Consider the following 25558-nt stretch of genomic DNA (forward strand, 5'->3'; position numbering starts at 1 on the left):
GGGTAAGAGGATACTCTGGTGATCAAGAAAGAAGAAAAACCACAGGAACTTCAAAGCCAAGTGCCAGCATCCCTAGAAACAGCAGCCACAGTCTGGGGGTGTGGGAATCCAGGGTCTGAAGGAGGTACAGCTAAACAAACGGATGTTGATTTTGTCTTCTCTCTTTAGCCTCATGAAAGATTACTTCTTTAAACCACCTATTAACAAGCTGAGCCTCAACTTCTTGGATCAGGATTTGGAGATGGCCTACAGGACGAGCTACCAGGAAGAGGTGTGTTCCTACTGGCATTGGTTTCTGTCTGTAATCTGTCTAAGCCACTGTCTGTCCTTGGGGTTTTTAACACATTTTGTTGCAGTTGTTTCATGACAAGGGTCATGTAATGTCAAATGTGATTTGCTGCTTGATATTGCTGCCTCTGAAAAGAGTCTCCTTTCAGTTTATTATAGAATTATGGAATGGTTTGGGTTGGAAAGGACCATAAAGCTCATTCCATTCCAACCCCTGCCATGGGCAGGCACACCTTCCACTGTCCCAGGCTGCTCCAAGCCCCAATGTCCAGCCTGGCCTTGGACACTGCCAGGGATCCAGGGACAGCCACAGCTGCTCTGGGCACCCTGTGCCAGGTCCTGCCCACCCTCCCAGGGAACAATTCTTTCCCAACATCCCATCTAACCCTGCCCTCTGCCAGTGGGAAGCCATTGCCCCTTGCCCTATTAACCTAGGCCATCACCCAAAGTCTCTCTCCAGCTCTCCTGGAGCCTCTTTAGGCACTGGAAGGGCTCTGAGGTGTCCCTGGAGCCTTCTCTTCTCCAGGCTGAACACCCCCAGCATTCCAAGCCTGACATCAGAGCAGAGGAGTTCCAGCCCTTGGAGCATCTTTTGCCATGTCCTGAGTCTAGTCCAGGGTTTGGGCTGGAAATCTGAGGTATACTGATTTTCTCCATGTTCAGGTTAATGTTCTAAGTCTTTAGGGTGGCCAGAGAGCCATGCTGAGATGGTAAGGACCATAACTTACCAAGGTAAAGGACCAGTTGCTACTTGTCTTCTCATCAAATATTCTAACTTTGAGAATGGTAACTTGGAATTTGATTCTTGTTTAGTCACAGTCTCATGGTTATCCCTCTGGAATCCAAACCTGTGCTGAATTCAAATGTCCTAATTCCATAAGTGTGCTGCATTCAGATACAGGCAGCTCAAAACACTGGAATTGTAAGGAGCAGTAAATTGTAAGGAACTTGGTGTTTTTTTCAGGATTTGCACTGAGTCTAAAGACTCCTTAATTCCCTTGGGGGCTAATAATATCACAGGCTTTCCACAGCACTAGATTTTCCTGCCTGACTGATAGGATCTATCAAGAAAGTTTAAATTCACCTAGAGTGACATTAGGTGTCATTTAGAACTGAGGCTGCATTTCCACCAGTAGCTGAAAAATTGCTGCCAAGAAAAGGCAATTGCTCTGCCCTCCTTGCTCCTCCTCCTCCCTGCTCCTTCTAATGGCTCTGGTGCTTCTCAGCCTTCCCCGCTGTGAGCAGTTCATTTACTGGCCTAGCATGAAATATTCATGGTTTGTTTTTCTGTTTGGGGCTCTTTCTCTTTCCATCTGGGGCTGGTTTGTGCTGTGTGGAAGCAGCAGCAGCTCTGGAGAGGTTGGCAAGTGCCAGAGCCAGCACGAGATAAGCGTCCGGCAGCAGGAAGGGGAATGGGCCCTTCCCTTCCAGCAGCACTGAGCTGTTGATTTGGGTGATCCATCTGCAGAACTGCATCAGGATAAATTAGGTGTGGGTTTCTTTTCTTCCCAGTGTGTCCTGCATCCAAGGGCAGCGGGATTTCTGCTTCTGCTGTTTGTTGCTTTCAGTTCTGAGCAGTGTTGTCACATTCTCCTTAGCAATATTTGCTTGTTTTCCAATAACTTCCAGGTGACACCTCATTTAATTTATTTTATTTTACCAAAGGAAAGCCCAGTTGTGTTGCAGTTCAGTCTCTTCACTTTGGTCAGGAGCTCCATGCTCATCCTGCAGCACTGTAATTTAGTGGTATCTCTCTGCATAAAGTTCCTGTAGCAACAACAAGGAGAAACTTCTGTGGGATGCAGCCTGCAAAATTGGCAAACTGTAAAGAAAATAGTAAATCAAGTAGTTTCCAGTGGAAAGATTGGAAATAGAAGCAAAGCAGAGATAGTAAAGCACATACAGATGGACCTATTAATGTAGCTATATAGGAAATTCTTAGAAAGAGCTGGAATGTGGTCTGTGCATTTTGTTAGTGGCAAGCTAATAATTTGAAAATTATTACATAAACCTCCTTGAAAGTGGGAATTTTCACTCTCTAATAGTAACTGTGCAGCACACTGGGGCAAAAACCTGTTAAAGCTTTAATGTTAGCAGAGTTCTGGTTGAAAACAACCATGAAATCTTTTGGAGAGTGAAAACATTTGACAAGAGTCCAGGTTCTCTAAAGGCCTGACAGTCAATGCTGCTAAAAGTGACTTCCAGCAGCCCTGAATTCACCTCTGATTATACAGTGCCAGCTGCAGGCTCAGGCTGTGATCCCTCTCTGGAATCAGCTCTGCTTCCCAAGAGCCTTAATCTGTTCTCATTTGGAAATGAAGGCACTGCTTAGCACTGTTAGAGCATCTTTAACTCTGTCACCTGGGGACACAGTGCTGCTTCCCTTCGTGTGTGGATGAGCAGGATTCTGCTACCCCTTCAAGTTAAAAGGTAGTTTTGGCACTGAAGTGATGCTGGCTGAATTTGTTAGGTTGTAGGGAGGTATAAGAGGAATAAGTTTGTTTCCCAGTATTGCTGAGCACGGGAAGTGTTCTGAGGAACAAAAGAAACTTCCAAATTAAACCAGAGCATTCCACCTGGGCGCCTTCATGGTGACATTGATAACAGAGTTTCTGGTTTTCTTTGGAGCTTCTTTCTATGGTCTCTTGGGCAGATAAAAACACTCCTAGGACTGGGCTCACCTTCATAAGCCAGGATGTGGAGCTGATGATCTGGTTTTTAGCAGGACTAGCTGCAGTAGCACAAAGCACAGCTGCACAAGCAGTGGGCCAGGCCAGGATGGGATGGGAATGTGTGGCGAGGGGTTATGGAAGAGCAGAACTGGATGTCCTGGGCTCTGATCAATTTGGATTACACAGCTTTTAATCTGGTCTGAAAGGGAGATCTGAATTCTGCCGCAGGAGTTGTCTGTGGAGTGGTGTTAGGAGGGTTTTCTTAACCATCAGTGCTAAAAAGGTTATAGTAAAATCTGTTATTATTTTAAAATAATAGAATAAAATATCCCATAACTCAATCTTCTACTTATTAATGTTTCTTTGCACAGAATAGTCAATATTCATGTTGTTTTTTTCTGTATCATAATAGCGTGTAAAAATCACCCCAGGCCTGGGGGCTGTGCCACCAATACTTCTTTTCAACACGGTCTGCTCAGGAAGCTGTGACAGCCATCAAACCTCTTCTGCTTCTTGTTTCCAGCCAGTGCTTACACTGGATTAATGAAGTGGCCAAAATTTCTTCATTCCTTTCTTTGTTAGGAGCTGCTGTTCATCATCCAGTTGAATTCAGCAAAATAGCATTTATTCCTTTCCATCCCTTCCCTCAATCCCTGTGCTCCACACAGGTTATAAGGAATGCTCCAGTGAAGACATTTGCCAGTGCAACCTTCAGCTCGCTCCTGGACGTGTTCCTGTCCACCACAGTCTTCCTCATCCTCTCCATCACGTGTTTCCTGAAGCACGGCATGGTCGCGTCCCCTCCGCCACCTGCGGCCGTCGCGGTGTTCGTCATCGCCATCCTGCTGGAAGTGCTGTCCCTTGTCATCTCCATCAGGTAAAGAAAGTGTAACAAAGTCTGCAAAGGGCAGGGAGAGCTGCAGTGGTGCTTGGCTCGGGAACATTTTGTTTGACAGAACCCAGGAACTGGCTTGGATGGGCTGTAAGGCTTGAAGAGCAGTCAGTGCAGCCAAGGCTCGTGGCACATCTTGTGCAGGGAGAGCTCTGGCTACAGGAATTGCAGCAGAATTGTGACTCTGATAGAGATCATGTAAGGAAATGGAATCTGCACCCCATCCCTGCCCCTCTTACTGTTCCTTGGGATGCCACGTGCCGCTGTATGTCTTCTGTCCTCACAGGACCGTCAGAATTCAAACAGAAAACTTTGATCTGTCCTGCAAAAAACCACTCCTTTAAACTCCGAGATAAAAGTACAGAGTTCTGGGGTTAAAACTGACATCATGTGTCAGAGCTGCAAAGAGAAATGCTGCCCTCAAAGAAGGAAAGAAGAGAAATTGCTAAAGGCACATTGTGTCTGTCCAGAATTTTTTTTTTAAAGTTTCATGAGTTAACATTGAGATAGTTCATGTTTTCTGACATACAACAGGAGTCCAGTGTTTCCCCAGAAGTGCAGGGCACTGTTCTGTCTCTGCAGAAGGGCTGGCACTTGGCAGGGCCATGCTCAGAAGTGCCAGCCCCACACTTGAGCCCTTGTCCTGCCCCTGAGCCTCTCCTGTGCCCTCAGCAGACTTGGCTGCAGGTGCCTGGGTTTTAACAGCAGCTCCTCATTCCCCATTTGCGCCAGTCACCCCCAGTGCTGGGGTGTTCTGGGCTTCCAGGACACTGCTGTGGCAGCTCCTCCATCCCCAGGGTTACTCACACACTCAGAGCACTTTGTTCAGTGCAGCTTGTGCTCTCCTGGGTCTGCACAGATACCCCGTGTAACCTGTCATTAACCCAGGTGATCGACCTGTTAATGAGCTGATTGCTTGTCCGGACCTGTGGGAGCCGGTTCACTCTGCCCTCCTCATCCTGATGCTCCCTGCACTTCCCTGACACAACAGCAGGAGAAGGATGGTGTGTGCAAATGGGTGTCCTCTCCTGGAGTTCTGCAGATCTGTCAGGAATGTGTCAGTCAAAATGCTTTTGTAATCATGAGCTGGAAGCAATTTTTGCTGCTGTTTCAAAAGAAACAAGAGATTGCAGTTTGCACTCTTATTTTGACTTTGAAGGGTCAAGGTAAAAAATACTGAATTAATGCTTTAAGTCACTGAAGGAATTTGTACCTCACTGGGCATATAAATGTGTGTGAGTGGATTTACATTGAAGCTGGCATGTGGAGTAGAGAGAAGCCATCTATGAAATGCTTTTAAAGATAGCATTTCTTAGCAGGTGTGTTTGGTTGTTGCAATTTGAATAGTTTTTAGGAGATACAGAAATTCAGAGAGTTAAAAGCTGTACTGGGAGATGGTTGAACTGGTAGAGTTGTCATTCTAAACTGTGTTAATTATTTGTCTGTCCTCTCTCTTGCATCAGAAATGCATTTTCCCCTTTGCAGAAGTTTCTGTACTCTGGTTTGGGTGGGGCAGAAGTTTAATTTCAGGCAGCTCTTTCAGGTGGTCTGGGTTTGGTGGCCATGAACTTGTTCAGCTGGGAACAGCACAACCACTGCTTTCCAGAAGTGCTGCTTTCTGCTGTCCAGGTGTATTTGGAGAAAATTTGTGTTCACTCACTTTACAGGTGAATTCTTACTTCATTTTAGTATTTTTCAATTTGTTGTTTTCTCCACTTGTTTTCCTTGTAGGACATTGCTTTTGCCTTATTTTGTACATTTATAAAAATTATTGCTATAATCATAGAAATATTTATAGGTAGATACATAAAGTTTTAAAGCAGTCCTGCTCTGTAATTGGTGGTTTATGGGTTCCTTAAGAAGAAGGAAAATTGTTGTTTTCAGTCTATACAGTCAAGAGTTGGCAAAGTGGTTTTGTCTGTGAGTGGCTGTGCAGGGGTTTGGCTTCACTGCAGCTCTGTGCTGTCAACCTGACCTGTGATCTCAAGACCCTTCAAATTGTCCTGGTTACCTTGGGAAGCAGGAATGGTTGGATGAGGCAAGTGACCACTGCCTTTCCCTGTCCTCTCCTTCAAACCAGCAGGGATGTTTTGAAGCTATATTGTGTATTTGCTTTATAGTAAATACCTAAAATACACTTCTGGGCCACTCCAGTTTTCATAACCTGAGGCACACACTCTGTACAGTTCCTTTGGGCAGGGAGGTGAAAATCATCTTTTTCCTCTTCAAATCCTCTTCCAAATGAGGACTGCTCCTTCTGACCACTCATTATGCACAGAAACAGTGCAGAACTTCCTGTGCAGAAATGTCATCCCAAATGACAATCACAGAATACCACTGAGATATCTTTGGGGAGGAGACTGGACTACAATGCTGGGCACAATCCCAGAATTTCAGGAAAAGGGATTATTTTAAGACCAGAAAATTCTTGCCTAAGTTTCACATTGTATTTTCATTATCATGATGCTAACCCTGCCTTTAAATCAGCTAAATTGAAATTAAATCCAGGACTCAGCCTAGCAAGGGCTCCCCTAGCTCAGCCCAGGTGTGGGAGGGAAGAGGAGAGCACCGCACTGTCACAGCCTGGGCAGTGAGAAACGCCTTAAAACTTGAGTTCTGCAACAGCAAAAGTCCTCATGGAGCAAAGCTTATGAGGGAGAGGGATGTTTTGATTCCTCTGAAGTGTCTGATAATAAATTATTGGAGTACCTATAGATGAGCATCCCACTGTTAGCACAAGAGCCACTCGAAAATTAATTGTATAAAGCTGCAGGCAAAAATTGGTGCTTCATTTGTGAGCACGTGGAAGATGTCATCTCCTCTGTAAATGTTCTCTGAAGAATGTCCTTCTGCCACTTGAAATGTAGCTACTTTGACAAGCTCAGCTGAAGTGTAAGAGATCCTAAAGTTCTGGTATTTAAAAAAAACCATTGTCATTGAATGTACAACAGTGTGTGAGATTCCACTTGGGAGTCTGAGGTGTGGCTCTGCAGGAATGGGTGTTAGAGATTCTGCCCAACAGCTGCCCAATAGTTAGTGTAAATATAGAAGTTTTGTTCACTAGATAATTTTGACATCTTGTCCTCGAGTAAAACTGCTTATAAATAAGTTTATTTATGAAAAATGTGTTGCTTTTGATAGCATGTTTTAGGGAAGGCTTGTGGGTGAAGGGTTGAGGGCAGAAGAGTGGGTGTTTATTCCTGTTCCAGAAAGTGAGAGGTGGGAGTTGATTCATTAATTTAAAAGGGCCTTTCTAGACAGCAAAAAAGAATCGTCTGGATGAAGAAAGCAAGTGCAATCCAACAGTAGAAGGGAAGCTGTGCTGTTGTCTGACCAAAGACCTGCCCTTTTCCTGGTGCTTCGCCTTCCCAGCCTTGCTGAGGTGCCACCCCCCATCCATCCTCAGCCATGACCTGTGGCCAACATTTGATCTTCCTAAATTCCTCATGACCAGGAGCAGAAATTGCTTTCTGCCCCTCGAGCCTAATGAACCAGATCTGTTAACACGACTGATACAGAGTATTGATGCTGAGGAAAACAATGTAGTCTGTTTGCCTTTATTTATTTCTAACATCTGGTATTTAATATCCCACCAAATTGCTGCTGTGCCAAGGGCTTTTGATTTGAACTCTGGGAATTGATTTTAAACTGCCAGTAAATACAAAAATGATGGTAACAGTCTCCATTAGGCATTAATCATTTATGTCAAAGTTACTAATTTGAACTCCAGCTTGTGTAAACAGCTCAGATGCTTTAGCATTTAAGCCCCGTTGAGCTGCCCACTGACACTGCATTATTTACTGATACTGCCCTGTAGCCATTAAATCTGTCTGCAGTTCTCACTGCTGTCTGGATTTAATGCACCCCTGACTTCCTGTGCTGGGAGCATTGGGCTGGATTCACTGCTAAGGAGGAGAATTCCATCGTGTAATTCTGGAGTGCAGAGCCCCACGCTAAATCCCATCCCGAAGAAATCAGTGCAAGAAGGTAAAGATTCTCAGGAGAAACGTGGCATTGCCCTGGAATGTGCACCTGCCCTTGTGAGACAGCAGCTGCCTAAATAAAGCAGTGTCCTCATGGCAGGATTAACCCCTCGGGTTCAGCCGTGGATTTGTTGCTATAGTTCCTACAGGAATTTGTCCTGGCATGGAGGCTTGGCAGGAAGGAAAATGCAAACGGTGAAGTCCCTGGTGTGTGGGTTGGGGTGAGAGACATGAGCTGGGCGTGTGCCACAGAGCCGGGTCTGTGCCAGCCGGGATGGGAGCGTGGGCACAGGTGGCACCAGGCTGCCTTCGCAGGGAGCGGCGTGCCCAGGGAGCCGGGGCCTGGCATCCTTTCCCCCCTCCGTGCTCTCAGCTCAGCCGTGGAGGTGCCAATCCCAATCCATCGGCTGTTGGAGAATGGGGCTTTATTTTCAGAGCTGGGAAGTTGGGTGGTGATTTCAGATGTACTCAGCGCTGGACAACGGGGCTGCCACTGGGCACAGGCACAGTTCTGACAGTCTGTAACCCTTCAGTAACCCCAGTTCTTACTCTAGAGAGCTTTTATAAAATAATTAATATCCAGTTTTTAAATTTCAGTGCTTTGCTGGAAATGCTGCTTTCCAGTGGAATACAGTTAGAATTCTTGGTGTGAGTGGAAGGCCATTAAACTGGGAACTGGCAAATCTGTGAGCACCCTCTCGTGGGCTCCCGGTGAATTACAGTGTATTCCATCCTCCCAGATTCCTCTTTTTCTGTGAATTTAAGTATAATTTACAGATTTTAACACATGCAATTAGAGAGGAGTTCTTTATGCTTCACAAAATACTTGTGATTACAAGTCACAGAATTCCAGGCTGGAGAATTAAAATCTTATTCAAAGACTATTTATATTTAAAGGTGTGGAATGAGTGTCATACTGGCATAAAGAAATTTAAATTCAGCTTGGTTTGTGTCAGGCTTTTATCCAGTATAAAACCTTGTATTTCAGACAACAAGGTTAAAAATGAGTGGATATCTTTTCTCTTTTTGGAGCTATAGGTGATGTGGGGTAATTTATATGACTTTGGAGACTCTGGAATTTCATATTTAGTGGGTGTTTCTGGGTTTTTTTTCAGCTGTGAGCATCTCTGTCCAAACAAAAGGTGTGGTTTTGTACTGTTTGGGCTCTGTAGTCCAGAATTACCTGCCCAGCCTGAATCTGACAATTCCATACATGCCATTAATGGCTCTGGATGCAGCTAACTGTGCTACACCACCTTTTTACAGCTTCTTAAAAATAATTAGGCACTTGAACAGCAGTTGCAATTTTTCTCAAGTGACTAATGTTGAGCTTTGAGAAGGAAGTTATCCCAAGGATTTATTTCTGTGGATAAATACTAGTTTTCTATGCAATGCCCTTGAGCATTGAGCATCCTCTTCCCTTCCCTTATTCATTTCAGCAATTAGAGCTGCTCTCATTTGAGAAGCATCTCCGGTAAGCTGCTCTCCAGAGCTCTTCCAGTTGGCTCCTTCAGCTCTTCCCAGGTTGGGGCCGTGGTTTTCTCGCAGCTCGAGGCGAGAGCCGCTCCTTCCCGCGGGGCTGGTGGCACCCAGCTGGGCGGTGCCAGCTGGCCTCCCCGGGCTCAGCTCCTGCAGCTCAGCTCCTGCCAGCTCGCAGCCCACGCTCCCCTTCCCCTTCCCTAATGACAGGGAACGGAGCCTGCCTGCAGACTGGCTGGTTGCAACTGGGAGAACTGGTTTGGGTTGCAGTGTGATGGGTGCTGGAGCTGCCCTGCTCCTCAAACGTTCCTGGTGTTATTTTCAGTAGCTTTAACTTGTAAAAGTTTTCCTTCTCCCTGCCTGCTTTATTTATGAATGGAGAGGAGTCTCCCCTCTGCTTAACCTTCCAAGGAAGTGAAGTTTGGCTTTTTGCTTTCTCAAAGCCACCTTGCCGAGGCTCTCCCTCCCTTTGCTGCCCCTCCTCACCAGAGCAAACACTTGCTCATCTGGCAGCCAGGCTGGATTATTCCCTGGAATCACCAGCAGGTGCTGTGGCACCTTGTTTGCTCACAGAGCCTAAGTGGTGGCTTTGAAGCTGTATTATTACAGGTAAATGAGAGGTACAAGGAGATGTGCTGCCATTAAAGCCTGCTTCCCTGCTTTCCTGTGTTCCAGGATGGCATTCTTCCTGGAGGAGGTGATGACTTGCACCAAGCGTCTCCTGGAGGTGATATCTGGCTGGCTGCCTCGACACTTCTTCGGTGCAATCCTGGTTTCTCTCCCAGCTCTTGCAGTTTTTTCACACTTCACCTCTGATTTTGAAACAAATATACATGTAAGTTGTTGAACTCCATTCCCTAACGTGACTGTTTGGAGCTAACAAAGCTTGTTGCTTGCCTGCTTTCCTCCACCTCCCTCCTGCTTTACATCTGTTTGATACAGATCCCTTGGAGGGATGGGGCTTTGTGGATGATGGAATTCCTAGTCTGTTATGTAAACACAGTCATGGTGAAAACTCTCAGACAAAAGGGGAGAGGATACCTAGAAATTCCTGCTGCTTGCATACCTTTTTCCTCTTAGACCAAGCACTTCTGCAGGAATTTTTTTGAGATAATGCAAGTGGTTTATCTCAGGGCTATTGTCCTGGGCTGGATTTGGAGTTTGGAGTCAGAGAAGCTGTATCAGTGAACCTTGACAGTGGGAACAGAATTAGTGAGGGGTGTTTAGGCTTTGCAGAGCGAGATGAAGGAATTCAAAGCAGAGAGCACTTGGTACCTAGAAATGGCCATTGGGGCTGTGGGAATGGTTAAATGAATGCAATAACTGCCTTCTGGAAAGGAATGGAAAGAAATTGGCATATTTAACCCAGACACAGAGATCCATAGGGAATTTGGTGTCTCTGTTATTCAAAGCACTCAGAAGGGGAGAATGAGGGGTTAAACATTCATAGAATCACAGAATGGTTTGGGTTGGAAGGCACCTCTTGTTCCAGCTGCCTGCCATGGGCAGCAGTGAGGAGAGGGGAGAACAGTTTAATTTAAAGGCCAACTGTAGCATAAAATCAAGGCTTAAAAACTGAGAACAAAATGGCCTCAAGCTGGAGATGAAAGATTGTTTCTCTGCAGGTTTCTCTCAGGCAGCACAGCGTGCAATCCTTCCTTTCCAGGATCTTCAGGGAATTCTGTTTCACAAAGCTCTTGCTGTTTCAGGGCCCTGGGTGTAGGTAATGACCAGATCTTCTTCACTCTTCCTATCACAGCTTATTCCTGGGTACTGGGGGCTGTTTGTTCCATGGGAACGTGTGACCACAGATATTTTAAATCCTTGCTGATTTAAACACACATCCCGTGGTTATCACAGTCACAGGAGGGTGTGGTTGACATTCTGTTCCATCCCATGCTTAAGATCATTCTGCAGCTTCTACCTTTTGGAACTTTAGGGAGGAATTTGTAAGCTGTAAATGGATTTGTTTGTTCATTCATTCTAAAGATGGTCTTTCCCCTCCATGATTATCAGTAAATAACTGTAGGAATGTTTTCCTCAGGGGAAGGGAGCTGAAAACCTTCGAATCTCTCAAATCTGTCCATTGATTTTGATACCATCCCGTTCATCACCATCCTTGATCATCTCTCCAAACGTTTCAGATAATATCAGAAGAACCACTTTATGAGTGTGTTCTCAATACAGCAGGTCAGGTTGAGTCAAAACACTTCAGCAGCAGCAGTAAAATGGTGATTTTCATCACCAAACTGAGAATGAACTTTGCTTTCTTTCCTCTTGCAGGTGCTCCAGAGTCATAGGGCTGTTGGCTCACTCTCCAAGAGATGTCCCAACTCAGCTTGTGCTACTGTTTCCACACTCGTGGAGCTCTAGGAAATGGAGTCAATCTATAGAGGGTCAGGTGAGTGTCCTCCTTTACTATGACATGGTTTTGCAAAGTTTTTTTTTTATTCATAGCATTTTATACCCTCCCTGGATATAAAATAATTAAAATGAAAATTAACAATTTTTAACAATTAAAAAAACAGCCATGAAAAAAGAAAAAAAACTTTCCAAAGCCATGCATCCATAGTAAAATCCAGCACATCCTGACCCTCTATAGGCTGGCTTCATGCTGGGGCATCACTTGGATTGAGAACCAGTGCTCTGCCACTCTGGGAGACCTGAAATGGGGGTGGGGAAAAAGTAGGTTTAAGTTGTGGGTTTTTTATGGACACTTCTGAAATTCCTTTTATCTGTTTTTAAGTAATTTAAAAAACCAACAATTGTTGTTTGTGGTTTAAAACTGGTGAATTATGTAAGGATTTTTCCCATACACCGTGTCTGCTCTCGATCACATGCTTGTTTGTTATGCCACAGGACTGCCAGGCTGCAGGGGCTGCACTTCAACTGCACAGGACACCTAAAGGGAGAGAGAAAGGGAGAGAATGATCATTTCATGCTGTAAAACACAGCATGGAGCTAGACCAGAACTCCTTAATCTAAGTGTGGAGTCTCTAGTTTAGTTTGGATGGTCATGAATATTCTTGGGAAACCAAAATTGGCACATCACTGGCACACTTGAGAGTTTTGAGCACCGTAAGTTTGTACCTGGGGAAATAAAGGTGCTCTGAGCAATGCATCTGTCCTGCACTTCCTTTCCTTTATCCAGTGAAGTTGTGGAGAGATAAAGGGGTTTTGAGATGAGACATTTGGAACAGAAAATAATGAGCTTGTCCTTTCAAATTGCCACAAGTGGTCGTGTTCCAAGTGTGAGTTGCCGGTGACTGAAGCTGCCTTTTGTCACTGAGGCAGATCCTTCCTTCCCTGGACTCAGGTGTTACAGGGCAGTGTGAGAATGTTCTCTGAGAAGTGTTTCCAAAAGCAGGCAGGTGGGTGAAATTGCACTCTGCATTTCCAATGCCATGGAATTTCGATATTCAGTTTAAAGCAGGCAGGATCTAACCCCAGCAGTGGAGAGGGGGTTGCCATGAATTTTCACCTTTTTTTCCCTTGTTTTGATGAGAAGAGGCACTGAGCTTTTGACCAAGGTAAGCTGGAGGCTCTGGACATCGCTGAAATAACGGGTGTGTGATAAAAAACTCCATCCAGGGAAAACAGTGCCAAACCACCAGTGCTAAAGGTTTTCTTGCTGCTGGAAGGGAAGATGTCCATCTTCACGTGGGATCGCTTCCTGTGCCCGTCATCCAGGCGGGATTACCCCTTCTCCCTGGCGTGGCTGTGTGCCAGGGCCCTGGGCAGCTGTTAACCCCCCTCTCTCTCTCTGTTGCAGTACACCATGTTCATGTGTTGTGCCATTCTCATCACCATTGTGCAGTACTGTAACTTCTGCCAGCTCAGCTCCTGGATGAGATCCCTGCTGGCAACCGTGGTGGGAGCAGTGCTGCTCATCCTGCTCTACGTCTCCTTGTGCCCCTCCAGGTGAGCCTCACTCGTGGCTGCAGGGAGCACAGCTGGGCTTCTCCCAGGGAAACAAGGGGCTGGTGCACAGGATTTTGCTGTCTGCCATGACTTTCTCCAGCATCTCAACCTTAATGATTTTATTTCTTCATTATTTATTTTTTTGAAGGATTTCAGGGGGCCCTCTTCTGTGTGACACTCTGTGCTTCCTGATGTGTTTCTAGGACACAGTTACAGACCCACAGAATTGCCTTTCACCATAGTTTGAAAATCTGTTTTGTTAAGGAATTTCCCAGGTATTTGGTGGTGCCAGAGTGCCCAACTGCTCCCCAAACCCCTCTGGATTTATTTTTGCCCTTAGGAATCACATATTCTTCTTCCACCTCCTTCCTCAATGCATTTTCCAGTGTGGAAGGCAGGTGCTTAGGTTTAATGGGATCTAATGGGATCTAATAGCCAGTTCCATTCTCAGTTTCCTACCTTTTCAGAGGACTCTGCAGAACAGTAACCAGAGGAATCAAGATAATGCAGTTTCTGTGCAATAACCTTAAATTTTTCCAGTTTTCCTCTGATAAATGATTTTATGCAAGGAGAATTTGTTTGCGGTGTTCTCCTACTGTTTTCTTGCCAAGAGAGTCAAGGAGGTCCTTCCAGCCTTCTACTCATATTGGCAAAATTTTATAATCAACTTGCACTTCTCAGTGGCTTAGGACCCTCCCTTGGGATGGACTTAGCAAGGTCTTCTCCTCAATCAGTCAGTTCCTCTCCTTCAGAGACCTGCTAAATCATAAGGTGAAAAACATGAAAAAAAAACCCCAAACAAACCAAAAAGAGTTTGCAGATACATATTTTAGTGAGTACTTAGCTTTAATTGCCTCTTTAAGTGTCTTCAGTGGTCTCTTAATCTTGATCAAATTTGTATTTTAAAAAAAGGGAGAATAAAAGTCACCTCTTACAACTGTTCACATCTGTGATTTGAGGTGACTGTAAGGGTTGAAGGGAGAAAGTCCTGGGGAAAAAATATCCTGGATCTGGAGTCAGTTGACAAATTATTTCTAAATCATATTGACTACAGAAAAATCCCTTTCTTGTCTGTCTGCAAAAGACTTGGACAAGGAGGGGCAGGGGAGTTCTCTCCAGCTTCAGTGCAGGAAAGGAGTGTTTGGTTCTGAAACCTCCCTTGTCTCCTCATGGATTTGTCCCATTGGGCTCAGGATCCCAGTGATCCCAGTGAACATCATCTGTCCCCCAGCACTGAGTGGCCCTCTCCCAGTCACAAAGACTTTCTCCCTGTGGCTTTTCCCTTTGTAGCACTGGGGCTTTCACTGGCCAGCTACAGCTTCACTGAGAATCATGGAATCACAGAATCCCTGAGTATGGAAAAGCCCTCTGAGACCACCGAGTCCAGCTGTTCCCCCAGCACTGCCCCATGTCCCCAAGTGCCACATCCACAGGACTTCTAAATCCCCCCAGGGATGGGGACTCCAGCCCTGCCCTGGACAGCTGTGCCAGGGCTTTTGCTTAGGACATTTTTTTCCCTAATATCCATCCAAACCTCCCTGGCACAACTTGAGGCTGTTTCCTCTTGTGCTGTCACTTGTTCCTTGGGAGCAGAGCCCAACCCCCACCTGGCTCCAAACTCAACCCCAGGTTTGGTTTTCCAGGGGAATTAGTGGAGAGCAGACCCTTGATGCCATTTCTTGATTCCCTGGTTGCTCTTCCCTGATTCCCCCCAGCAGAAGTTCCTGGAGCTCCTTCCCTCCCCCCGTGCAGCTCCCTGGGGGCTCCTGGCAGAGCCTGGTGAAAGGGGGTCATGGAATACACTCCTGGACAAGCTCTGTGTTGAGACTTTGTGCAGAAAGAAAGACACAGAACTGGGATTTTCCCTGCATTTCAACTTTATTAAGGGACTGGGAATGGCTTTTCCAAAGGTGAGAGGTGGAGACCTTGCTGTTGTGTCAGGTCACAGCATCAGCTGTTGCTGAGTGCTAAAGGGGCTCTGTGAATGTTAAGAAACACCATTATCTTAATAAATGTTACTAATGATGGTGTATTTCCACCTGTGGTGTGAACAACAGTGACCATTAATGGGCAAGGTTCAGAAATCCTGGAATATGTTGTTATATCATCCCTCAAAAATAAATATTTCAAGTAATAGATCTGTTCAACTGCAGGTCTGAAAAGGTGATTTATAGAATTGATCCTGAACAAAAGTCACACAGGTTTAGTTAGTGAAACCCATTGCTTCAGTTTGTTAATAATCATCTTTTTGTTTGTCTCTTACCATGATTCTGATAATATTTTTTGTCACCGTGGCAGTTGCAGCCCTGTCTGCACCACAGACAGATCCATTCTGCAGTTGTACTTCCTTTTCCAGTTGTAACCAATCCTGAGAGTTTGATACTCTCTTGCTACTTGATTGCAGTATAGAAATTGTAATTCAAATAAATCAGAAAAGTTCTTGGATCACTTATTTTCTCTAATGGCATCTTAAAACACCGGTTCTGTGTTTGTTAGGATTTTGGGGATTTGGGAGGATTTTTGGGTTTGGGTGGTTTGGTTGGTTTGTTTGGTTTGTTGGTTTTGGTTTGGGGGGTTTTTGGTTTTGGTTTTTGTTTGAAGATGTTGGGCTTTGTCTCTCTGTGTTTTATTTTTAAAATATTTGTGCTGTGTGCTCACGTAAGATGAAGGCGTAATGGAGTCTTAGAGTTCTGGGATTGCTTTTCCCTATTTTCCAGGTAAGATGGGATTGTTTAACAATTACTTGTTCCAGGCATTACAAAGTTCCAGTTTCCCTTTACAGGGATTTGCAGCTCTGGCTGGTTCCCTCTTCCAAGCAGATAAGTCATGTTCAGACAAAGTTTGTGTGCAGCTGATCAGGCCTGCAGTGCAGTTATTGGTCTGTGCAATAGAGAAGATGAAAATTCTGTCTGGAATGCTGCAGGATGGTTTGTTTATTGCTTTAGCTTTCCCTCTGAAATCAATGCTTTTTTCATTTCAGCTCCATGGAAGCTCCTCATCTAGATTTGGCACAGAACTTTAGGTAAGCTTTATATAAAATTACCATCTTTATATTTAGGGATAGAAACATTTTCAGTGAATTACATGTAGCAAAACTTTACATCCACAGTAATAACTTGGGAATTCAACAAATTGGTTCAGCAAGTTGTGTTTAAGCTCTTCGTGTAATTTCCTTTACAGATTACTTGGGTATGACCAAAACTCATCAGGGCTGGTGCTGCAGTCACAGAGTTGTATAATGATATTTTCTCCTTAAATTGGATTTCTAGGAAATAGAACTATGGAGGAGCTATTTAAAACAGCATCTGTTTTTCCAGTAGCAGCAGTTTTTAGAGCATTATCTGTCCACCACGAGCTGTTTATTTGATTTCCTTGGCTGATTTGCACCATTCAGAAGCAGTGTGAGTTGAATGCTCTCACAGCTGGGCAGGTGAGAATTCCCTGGTGTGGAGGAGCTTCCTCTGGAAAAGCTGGATGTGCAGCCAGCTGCCTTCCCAGGATGGGATGGGACAGTCTGGGCCTGGCTGTCACCTGGCCTGGGCAGGGCAGGGAGTCATAAAACTGAGAGCAAAGGAAATTTTAGCCTGCAGCCTTTCAAAGCAAACAAAAATCCCTTCCTGGGTAATTAATGGCCCCTTAAAATAAGTGTGTTAAAGATTCACTCTGGTGATTTCAGTGTTGAGTTTCTCATGGGTTTATTGCAAGTTTTTGCAATACCATTTGAAGTGTTTTTACTGGTCTTTGGTTTTAGACAAGTCTGTGTTTGCTCATTGAAAAATTGGGGACAATATTTGGGCCATGCTGGGTTTGATTGATGTGGATGTGTGACTTTGGGAATGCATCTAAAATGGGTTTTCAGGAGCATGTTCCTTTTCCTGGGAGGATGTGTCAAAACAAAATTCCTTTCTAATAATTCTCATCTCCACAAATGCTGTGGTAGTTTAGAAAACACGTGGGGTTTAGTACAGAGGGATGAGAGCAGTGTTTCTTTGGGTATTTCTTCACCAAGGACTCAGCACTTACTGCAGTCTTGGGGTTTGGGGGGGCTCTGGCTTTTCTGAGATGGGTTTTCCTTTTTCCTGGTTTTGATTAATGAAAGTTCTTTGAATTCCACTTCCTTGAATCCAGAATGGAAATATAAAGCCAAAATAATAGAGGGGGCTTTTTTCTTTTCCCTTTTTTTTTATTTGGAAACTTCAGTGTGCTGATCACTCCAGTGGTGTCTTAGGATCAGCCTTAGTTTGGATCCTTAGTGTTTGGATGCCTGTTTTTGTTTGTGAAGCTTTTGTGCTCCTCAGAATTACAAACCTCTTCCCCAGCAGCTCAGCAGGCTCCTGGCCAGCTGCTAATCACTGATCAATAATTCATCCTGCCTTAAATCTTTGACAACTGGGTCTTCCCCTCAGTGACAGAAATCTGTGGAAAGATCACCTGTCAAGCATTGTTTTCCTGCAGATATTTTTCTTCCATAAATATGTAACTTCTAACTGATGGCAGGTGAAGGTGAGAGCTGCTGAGGACCAAACCATGGAGGTGTCTCTGGTGAGCAGCTGTGGAGTGGGGCTTTGCCTCCTTTACAAGGCTTGGCTTGTGATCTAAAGGCCAAGTAAGGCAGTGACCTCCAAGATATGTCACCTGTTAAACATTTCTAAACTTCATTTTTCACTTTTTATTAGGATATGGTCTGTGCTACTTCAGCTGAGGAAGAGACCCATGTGCTAATTCTGCTCAGCACTACCCTTCAGTCCAGCTCCCCTGGCCTGACCCTGCCCAAACTTGGACATTAACAAGTATTGGAGGTTAAAAGAGAGAACTGGGAGTTAATCCTATTCTGCTTCTGCCATTAAACAGAATTCAGCTTCTTTCTTCAGGGCTCTTATGCTGTATATTGTTGTATACCACATTTCTAGAGTACAGAATTTCCCCTTTTTTCTCGTAATGGACTAATAAAAGGTGAAACTCTCTTAGCCTAACAAATTTTTTGCTGCACCTTTCTGCCAAAATTGCGTAAATCAGGTTCCTTGCTTACCCCACTCAGCACTAAAGTTTTCCCATGTTCTAAGAGGGCTAGACAAGGTTGTGTGTTGCCTGTAATGAGGTTGTTCCCTTTCCTTGATCAAGAATAGAGATAATATTAATGTTGCCTGGGAAGAGAGACAGTAATAATAGTAATGGTAATGAAGCCTTAGCACAGAGTTCACCTCTGGACTGTCTGTAAATAAAAATGTGGAGTTTGCCTTGTTTTCCAGCAGCCCAGTTCTTCAGCCCAAAGGATATGACCATGAACTTTGTCTCTGAAGCAGGAAACTTTTCTCATTTTCATTCCTTCCTCACCTCAGAGCAGGTGGGATGTGCCACTTTCCAGTGTGGCTGCTCAAGGGGGAGCAGCAGTCGGCCACTTGAGTGGAGACTGCAGTCACCTGGTTGTAGGGCAGGGTTTATAGGCATCCACTGCACGTTTTTCATGGACAGCAGCAGTTTGATCCCCTTTTCCACACCTTTCCTCCCTTGCATTCCTCTCTCAGATTTAGCAGGCAGAGGCATCCTCTTTCAACATAGCAAGATATCCAAATCCAAACAGGGGTTACTGGCTCAGAAGCAAACTGGCTTTCCAGAAAGCTCTTTCAGTGGAAAGCCATTATCTTTATGATTTGTGATCAAGCCAAAGGAGATTCTATCTCTGGAGTCTCACTTGTTCCATGTTCACAGCCTGGATGAAGGTGCCAAGTTAATAGTGAGGGGGCTGTGCCAGGCAGCATTTCACCAGTTCGAGTTAAAGAAACATTGTCAGCTCAAGATTTCAATTTGAATGATTTTTAAAATCAGTTTTCTGCTGCAGCACCTCATAAAAAGTAGAATTGAGAAAGATTGGGCAATGGGGTTGATCCTTCCTATTGGAGGTGTGGGGGAGTTTTTCTTCTTTTCATTCCAAAGGGTGACTCCAGGTCATGGCTGCTGCCTGGGGAGGTGATTTAGGTGATTTACAGCCCTGTAGATCCTGTATCCTGGTCACTGCAACGTCCACAGGCTGGATTTCCAGATGAGGACGATGCAGTTGCTCTCTCCTTCAGGCTGGAATCAGGGCTTTCCATGCTGGTGCACAATGGGATAAAATTGCCTGCTCTGGAGAAGGGATCCCACCCCATTCCCCGTGAATGGAAGGAGGTCAGTGCACAGTGAGTCACTCCCTGCACATGCAGATCTCAGGGCTGGAGCCCACGTGGCCAGCGAGGTCAGGCCACACTGAACAGATCATGGAGAGCTCCAGGGGTGGGAATGGGAGCTCCTTCCCTGAAGGCAGATCCTGCCTTCCACTGCTCCTGACAGAACCTTTGTGGTGCTTGCCTCATTCAGTGCAGAGGAGTTAAAGTCCTTAGAGAGTGTTTTGTACAGCAAACTGTAAATAAAAAACCTTTAATGGCTTAAATAAATCCCTGTGGCAAGAATGTCTGATATTAGAGGGGATTATCTGGATCAAACTCCTACTCTCAGAGCAGTAACAGTCATTGCTCAGATCCTTTCACAGATCTCTGCCCACAAGGTGTGAGAAATAATGAACTTAGATTCAGAGAAGAGCCTGAATTGTGCTCCTTAATCCAGATTCCTTCCTCACTTTCCCCCACCTCTTCTTATTTTCCAAGATATTTTCTCTTAACCTGCATCACTTTGTTTTATAAGCCCATCAAGCCAGGAGGGCATTTTGTCACCTCCAAAATAGGTAGCAGGAATTGTATTTCAGGAATTGTTCCCTTCTAGTCATTAATTATGGAATCATTTGGGCTGGAAAAGACCTCCAGGATCAGGAGATCATAGAATAAAAGGGACCAGCAAGAATCATCGAGTCCAACCATTAACCCAGCCAAGGCCACCTCTAAACCAGGGCTTTGTCTTTGTCTCTGACTTGTCTTTCAAGGGAGGAAATAAACAGGTTCATAACAGAGGTTCTGTTGAGAATCTGGGAGGAAGGAGTGTCTTGGTGCAGCAATTACAGGAACCTGATGGTGGAGCTCTACTTTGAGTTGGGACATCTCCTCCTTTCATGGTCCCCTTCTGAAGAGGGAGTAAGATGAATACACATTCACTTCTCCTGGGAGAAGTATATTTATGGTAGAAAACAAAAGAAGTAATTTTCAGTGTAATCAGTGTCCTACCTTTGTCTGAAATTCAACCTGCACGCTCTGTATTGTAAATATTTCACTCACCAGAAACCTTTTTTCCCCATAGGATTTCTGTAAAAAAGGGAACAGATACAAAGACTACGGCACAGAGAAATGTTTTGGGATATGGAGCACGTTTGTCTGTCTCACAGCTGTGCTGTGGTTTTGTTTCATCACACTTTCCTGTCAATCAAGTATTTGAGAATGCAACTCAGAAAAAAAAACCTGTGCCTGTAATAAAGTTCAGTTCTGAAATATATCCAAACTGGAAGCCTGTCCCCCATGGACATGAAGCAACAAAATTAACTCAGGAATGTTTTCATATGTTACAGTAACAAATTCAGCCTTCTCTTGAGCTGTTGCTCCAGTTGTGCTGAGTTTTAATCCCTTCCTGCCTTCCCAGAGAAATGCAGGCAGGTGCTGAGTATGGATTCCTTTCTGGTTCTCCAGGAGAAAGGTTGATGTGATGCCTTCCCTTTTCAAACCATCTCTTGACTTGAAAAACTTCAGTGCATGTCTGCTCATATCAAATCTCAAGCTTTGGCATAATTTTATCCAAAAAATGCAGTTGGATCCCTGCAGAAATGACTGTGTGCCAAGCTGTCTGCGTTCAGCCTTCGCTTCTGGGATTGCATAGGTGGGGCCTTCTCAGATTCAATTTGAGCCTTTGCATCTCTGCAGAAAGTTGAGATTGGAGAGTGCAGATGTCTCCTCGTTCAGGGTGGTTTGGCACTGGCAGATGCTCCATCAGCGCCTCATAATCTGCACAGGCAGGCAGTGAACTGTCAAAAGGATCTAAAATATTGCTCCCAATCTATGGCAGACAGGAATTCTTGATTATTTTATGTAATCTTGGCACTTGGAGAAACTTTCTGTCTCTGCCATGAAAAGCTGAAGTGGTTTTATCATAGAAAAAATGTCAGCACAGCCATGTTCCCCACTTCCATGCAGTTGATAGAACCCCAGACTGGGTTGGCTCAGAAGGACCTTAAAGCTCATGAAGTTCTAACCCCCTGCCACAGGGGTTCTCCATGATGTGTCTTTTACAGGGTTATCTTCTCCCAAACCCTTCGTGTGTAGCATTAAAGGCACACAGCAAAGGTTCCTGGTCCTTGGTGAGGACACAAGGGAAAGGCACAGGAGTATAAAGCAGCTGGTTGTGAATATTGGAGGTAATAAAAAAGACAAAACCAGTTAAATTCCACAAAACTCACAGACACCCCCACGTACAGACATTCAGTGCACTCAGATACCTAAACACACGCACAGGTACATATTTACATCCAGTGGTTTTAGTTGTATATTTAGATACACTGATAATGTTTCCTTGGTGAAGTCCTTAAAACAGGATTGGGCTGTGCCACTGAACATGATGATAAAAAAATACTTGGTGGGTTTAAGTAAGTACTTGGTGAGTTTAAGAATTAAATTAATTCTTTGGCATTTCTTTAACAGCAGATGAAGTTCTCTGCTGATATTTTATAATTTAGTATGCAACTGTGCTTCCCACACTTCCTTCTCCAGCATTTCTAACTGTGGAGCAGGGATGGCAATGCCCTAAGTTAAAATGCACCTGTGTGTTCTCCCCTTTGTGCAGCTCCAGAAAGAGCCCGTGCAACAGCTCGGTGCCGAGCGACGCCAAGCGGCCGGCGGAGCTGATCGGCCAGGAGGTGGTTCTGGTGTCCTTCCTGCTGCTCCTGCTGGTCTGGTTCCTGAACCGCGAGTTCGAGGTCAGTTACCGGCTGCACTACCACGGGGACGTGGAGGCCGACCTGCACCGCACCAAGATCCAGAGCATGAGGGATCAGGCTGACTGGCTGCTGAGGAATATCATCCCGTACCACGTGGCCGAGCAGCTGAAGGTGTCCCAGAGCTATTCCAAAAACCACGACAGCGGCGGGGTGATCTTTGCCAGCATCGTGAACTTCAGCGAGTTCTACGAGGAGAACTACGAGGGTGGCAAGGAGTGTTACCGAGTCCTGAACGAGCTCATCGGGGACTTCGATGAGCTGCTGAGCAAACCCCACTACAGCAGCATCGAGAAGATCAAAACCATCGGGGCCACCTACATGGCGGCGTCGGGGCTGAACACCTCGCAGTGCCAGGACAGCAGCCATCCCCACGGGCACCTGCAGACCCTTTTTGAATTTGCCAAAGAAATGATGCGGGTGGTGGACGACTTCAACAACAACATGCTGTGGTTTAACTTCAAACTCCGGATCGGCTTTAACCACGGCCCCCTCACAGCCGGGGTCATCGGCACCACCAAGCTGTTGTATGACATCTGGGGGGACACCGTGAACATCGCGAGCAGGATGGACACCACCGGCGTCGAGTGCCGCATCCAGGTGAGTGAGGAGAGCTACCGCATCCTCAACAAGATGGGGTATGACTTTGACTACAGGGGGACGGTCAATGTGAAGGGGAAGGGTCAGATGAAGACCTACCTTTACCCCAAGTGCATGGACAACGGGATCGTGCCACATCACCAGTTGTCCATATCTCCAGACATTCGGGTTCAAGTGGATGGCAGCATTGGGCGGTCTCCGACGGATGAGATTGCCAACCTGGTGCCTTCTGTACAGAATTCTGATAAGATAGCCCATGGCACAGATAACTCAGAAGCCAAGGACATCCTTCCTTCCGCCAAGAAGCTCCAGAAAGACACGGCGAAGGCAGAGGAGAGGTGCCGGTTTGGCAAAGCCGTGGAAAAGGATGACTGTGAGGAAATGGGGACTGAGGAGGTCAATGAACTGACAAAGCTAAATATCTCTAAGAGTGTATGATGAACTGTCAGAGTTGCATGAAGTGCTCTGTCCATAGAAACACACAGACTTTTGCAATTGGCAGTTTTCTTTTCCAAGATAGACCTTCTCCACACCTGGGTTGTACGTTTGTGTTCATTTCGGCACCTGGGGCTGTGTGGATCATGGCTCTTCAGGGCTTGTTTTCATCCATCTCTCTCCTCCATGCCCCAAACCACATCCCAAGCTCCCCAGCTCCCTGTGCAACCATCTTACAGCTGAGTAGAGGATATTAAGTGCCTTCAGATATACTCCATTGGACTCCCTGTCAAGGTACAGAGGCCCCAAGTGAAATCATAGCTTTGGGTATTTATCTAATTTTAAAGAAAAGAAAAGCTGTGGTTATATCATTTTTATTGTTGTTTCTCACAAAACACTTTTTTTGGCTAATGCAACTCCTTGGGTTTTTTATATCTCTCGGAACAATGTTTTACTGTTATCAGACCTTTTGTATGTAACACACAGACATGTGCATGTATCTACCATATGAGACTGCTATAAAGTGCCAGTAATGCACCACAAGAATGTCTGGGCGAGGGGTGACACCCTTTGGGTCGGGCTGGAGGGGGAGTTGTGCCGTGGCTCAGCCTTTAGTTAGGGCAGGAGGAACAGCTGCTGTCGTTCTGTTCTCCTTTCCCGATGCTTTCTGCAGCCTCCATGTGCCATCGTGTGCTTTGGATAACTTCTTTTCCATATAGCCAATGAGTTACTGATCCGTGGGAATGGAAGGAGGGTGGGACAGTGCCAGCTCTGGGGACAGGTTTCCAGAAGCAGGAGAGACCACGGGAGTGCTGCAGTTCAGGGCTCCCGGCTCCGTACGCAGCTCAGTGGGCGAAGGTAGGTGACGTCGGTGTCTCTGAGCTGATTGGAGAGAGAGAAAGAGAGAAGCAAAATAAATGTTTTGGGAATGCCTTTATTTATTTATTTATTTTATTCCTGTTTGGTTTTTTTGGGGTTTTTTTTATTTTGTTTGGGAATTTGCGCGTGTGGAAGGGACCGGGAGAGATGAATTGTTTGTGGGTTTGTGGGAGTAATAAGACAGTGTTTGAGCCTCTTTGAACTACCAACCACTGTGAGGATGTTACCTTAGGCAATATTTGGTTCCAAGCTGGTGGCACTTGGGAAGCCACCAAACACAGTCGAATATCCCAGCTTCCCTCTGGACTGAACCAATGGTGCTGCACAATATTTTTCAGGATTTTTACACACACACAAGTTCTTTTGCAGCAGGGAAGAAATTAGAATGCTCCCTTCCTGCTGCTGAAAGCAGGAATAGGGAAAAGAGTCCTTGTAGTGAGCTGAGAAGCACAATCATTTCCCAGTCCTGTGGACAGCTCTGTGCAGGTCCCTGGGAGCAGAGGCCTGCGGGAGCCCAGGAGCTGCTTGCACAGGGAGAGCTATGGGACTGGGGGCTTAGGCTGTGCCAGTCTGCCCTCTGCATGCTTCCACCACCTCCCTCTCTGGCATTTGATGGCCTGCTGGGGATCATATTGACCATTCAACTGTTCTAGTTCAGCCAACTCGCTCTGACAACCAAATAAAGTGAAAGTATTTTTATTCCCAAAACAAGTTGATCAGCCAGGGAAGAGCTGGGGAAAGGTGGTGCTGCACTAGCTGCTGATGGAAGCTGGGGACTCTTTCCATCTGAACTCGAGTCAGAATGTATTGATTCTTCCTCTCATCCCCATGTGATTTTGGGGTATGACTAATAAATATATCCCTTGTGGGGTTCCTGTTCAGCTGGTGGAGATCCATCTCCACTCCACAGTCGGCATGGAGCCCGTGAAGCCTTTCTCAGATGTGAGTCTCTGGGATTTCTGGATCTCAGTTGAACAGAACTCTGTGCACAGGTCCTGCAAAGCTGCTGTTCATGCATGTCAGTATTCCATTTGATGGGAAAGCTGCTCAGAATTAATCTTCTTCGCTCAATCTGCCAGCACAGAGCAAACCAGGGGATCCTCACCCCCAGATGCCTGTGCCACAGATGCTGTTCCTGTTTGGAGGCTGTTCCCATGAGCAGCAATGTGAGGTGGTTTTGAGGGCAGAATTTTCTAGCAGCTTCCTACTCCCTAGGTTACAACTTCCCCCTCCCCACAGTGGGTTGCACTTCCAACTTTCAGGTAGTAATTCTGCAAATACCTCTTGCACATGAAGAATGTGTACCTGAAACCATTGGGGTTTTCTTCAAGAACCCATTAGGGTTCTTGGTTCATTTAAGGTGTGTCAGTATTCCTTTTCCTACAATCAAGGAGCTAACATGATCCAGAATTGTTTACATGCCTTCCAGTGTTATGTTATTACCTTAGAGTCATTCCAGCCTTTCTCCCTGTCACCTCTTTCTCCCAGTTTTATAGACCCTGCC

The 25558-nt window shown here is 45.4% G+C and overlaps 1 protein-coding gene across 2 annotated transcripts in view; it reads left to right on the top strand.

Annotated features, from left to right (window-relative positions):
* Positions 1-24120, top strand: part of ADCY9 (adenylate cyclase 9) — an 83167-nt gene extending 59047 nt beyond the window's left edge. For both annotated transcript variants that reach the window (XM_053991868.1, XM_053991869.1), the window contains 6 exons: positions 169-271; positions 3629-3837; positions 9990-10149; positions 13087-13235; positions 16216-16257; positions 21990-24120. In XM_053991868.1, the coding sequence (XP_053847843.1) occupies positions 169-271; positions 3629-3837; positions 9990-10149; positions 13087-13235; positions 16216-16257; positions 21990-23178 (1852 nt within the window). In that variant the 3' untranslated portion in view covers positions 23179-24120. The remainder of the gene's footprint in view (positions 1-168; positions 272-3628; positions 3838-9989; positions 10150-13086; positions 13236-16215; positions 16258-21989) is intronic.
* The last annotated feature ends 1438 nt before the right edge of the window (positions 24121-25558 follow it).

This window comes from Vidua macroura, chromosome 16 (assembly GCF_024509145.1).
Source record: "Vidua macroura isolate BioBank_ID:100142 chromosome 16, ASM2450914v1, whole genome shotgun sequence".
Taxonomy (NCBI): Eukaryota; Metazoa; Chordata; class Aves; order Passeriformes; family Viduidae; genus Vidua; species Vidua macroura.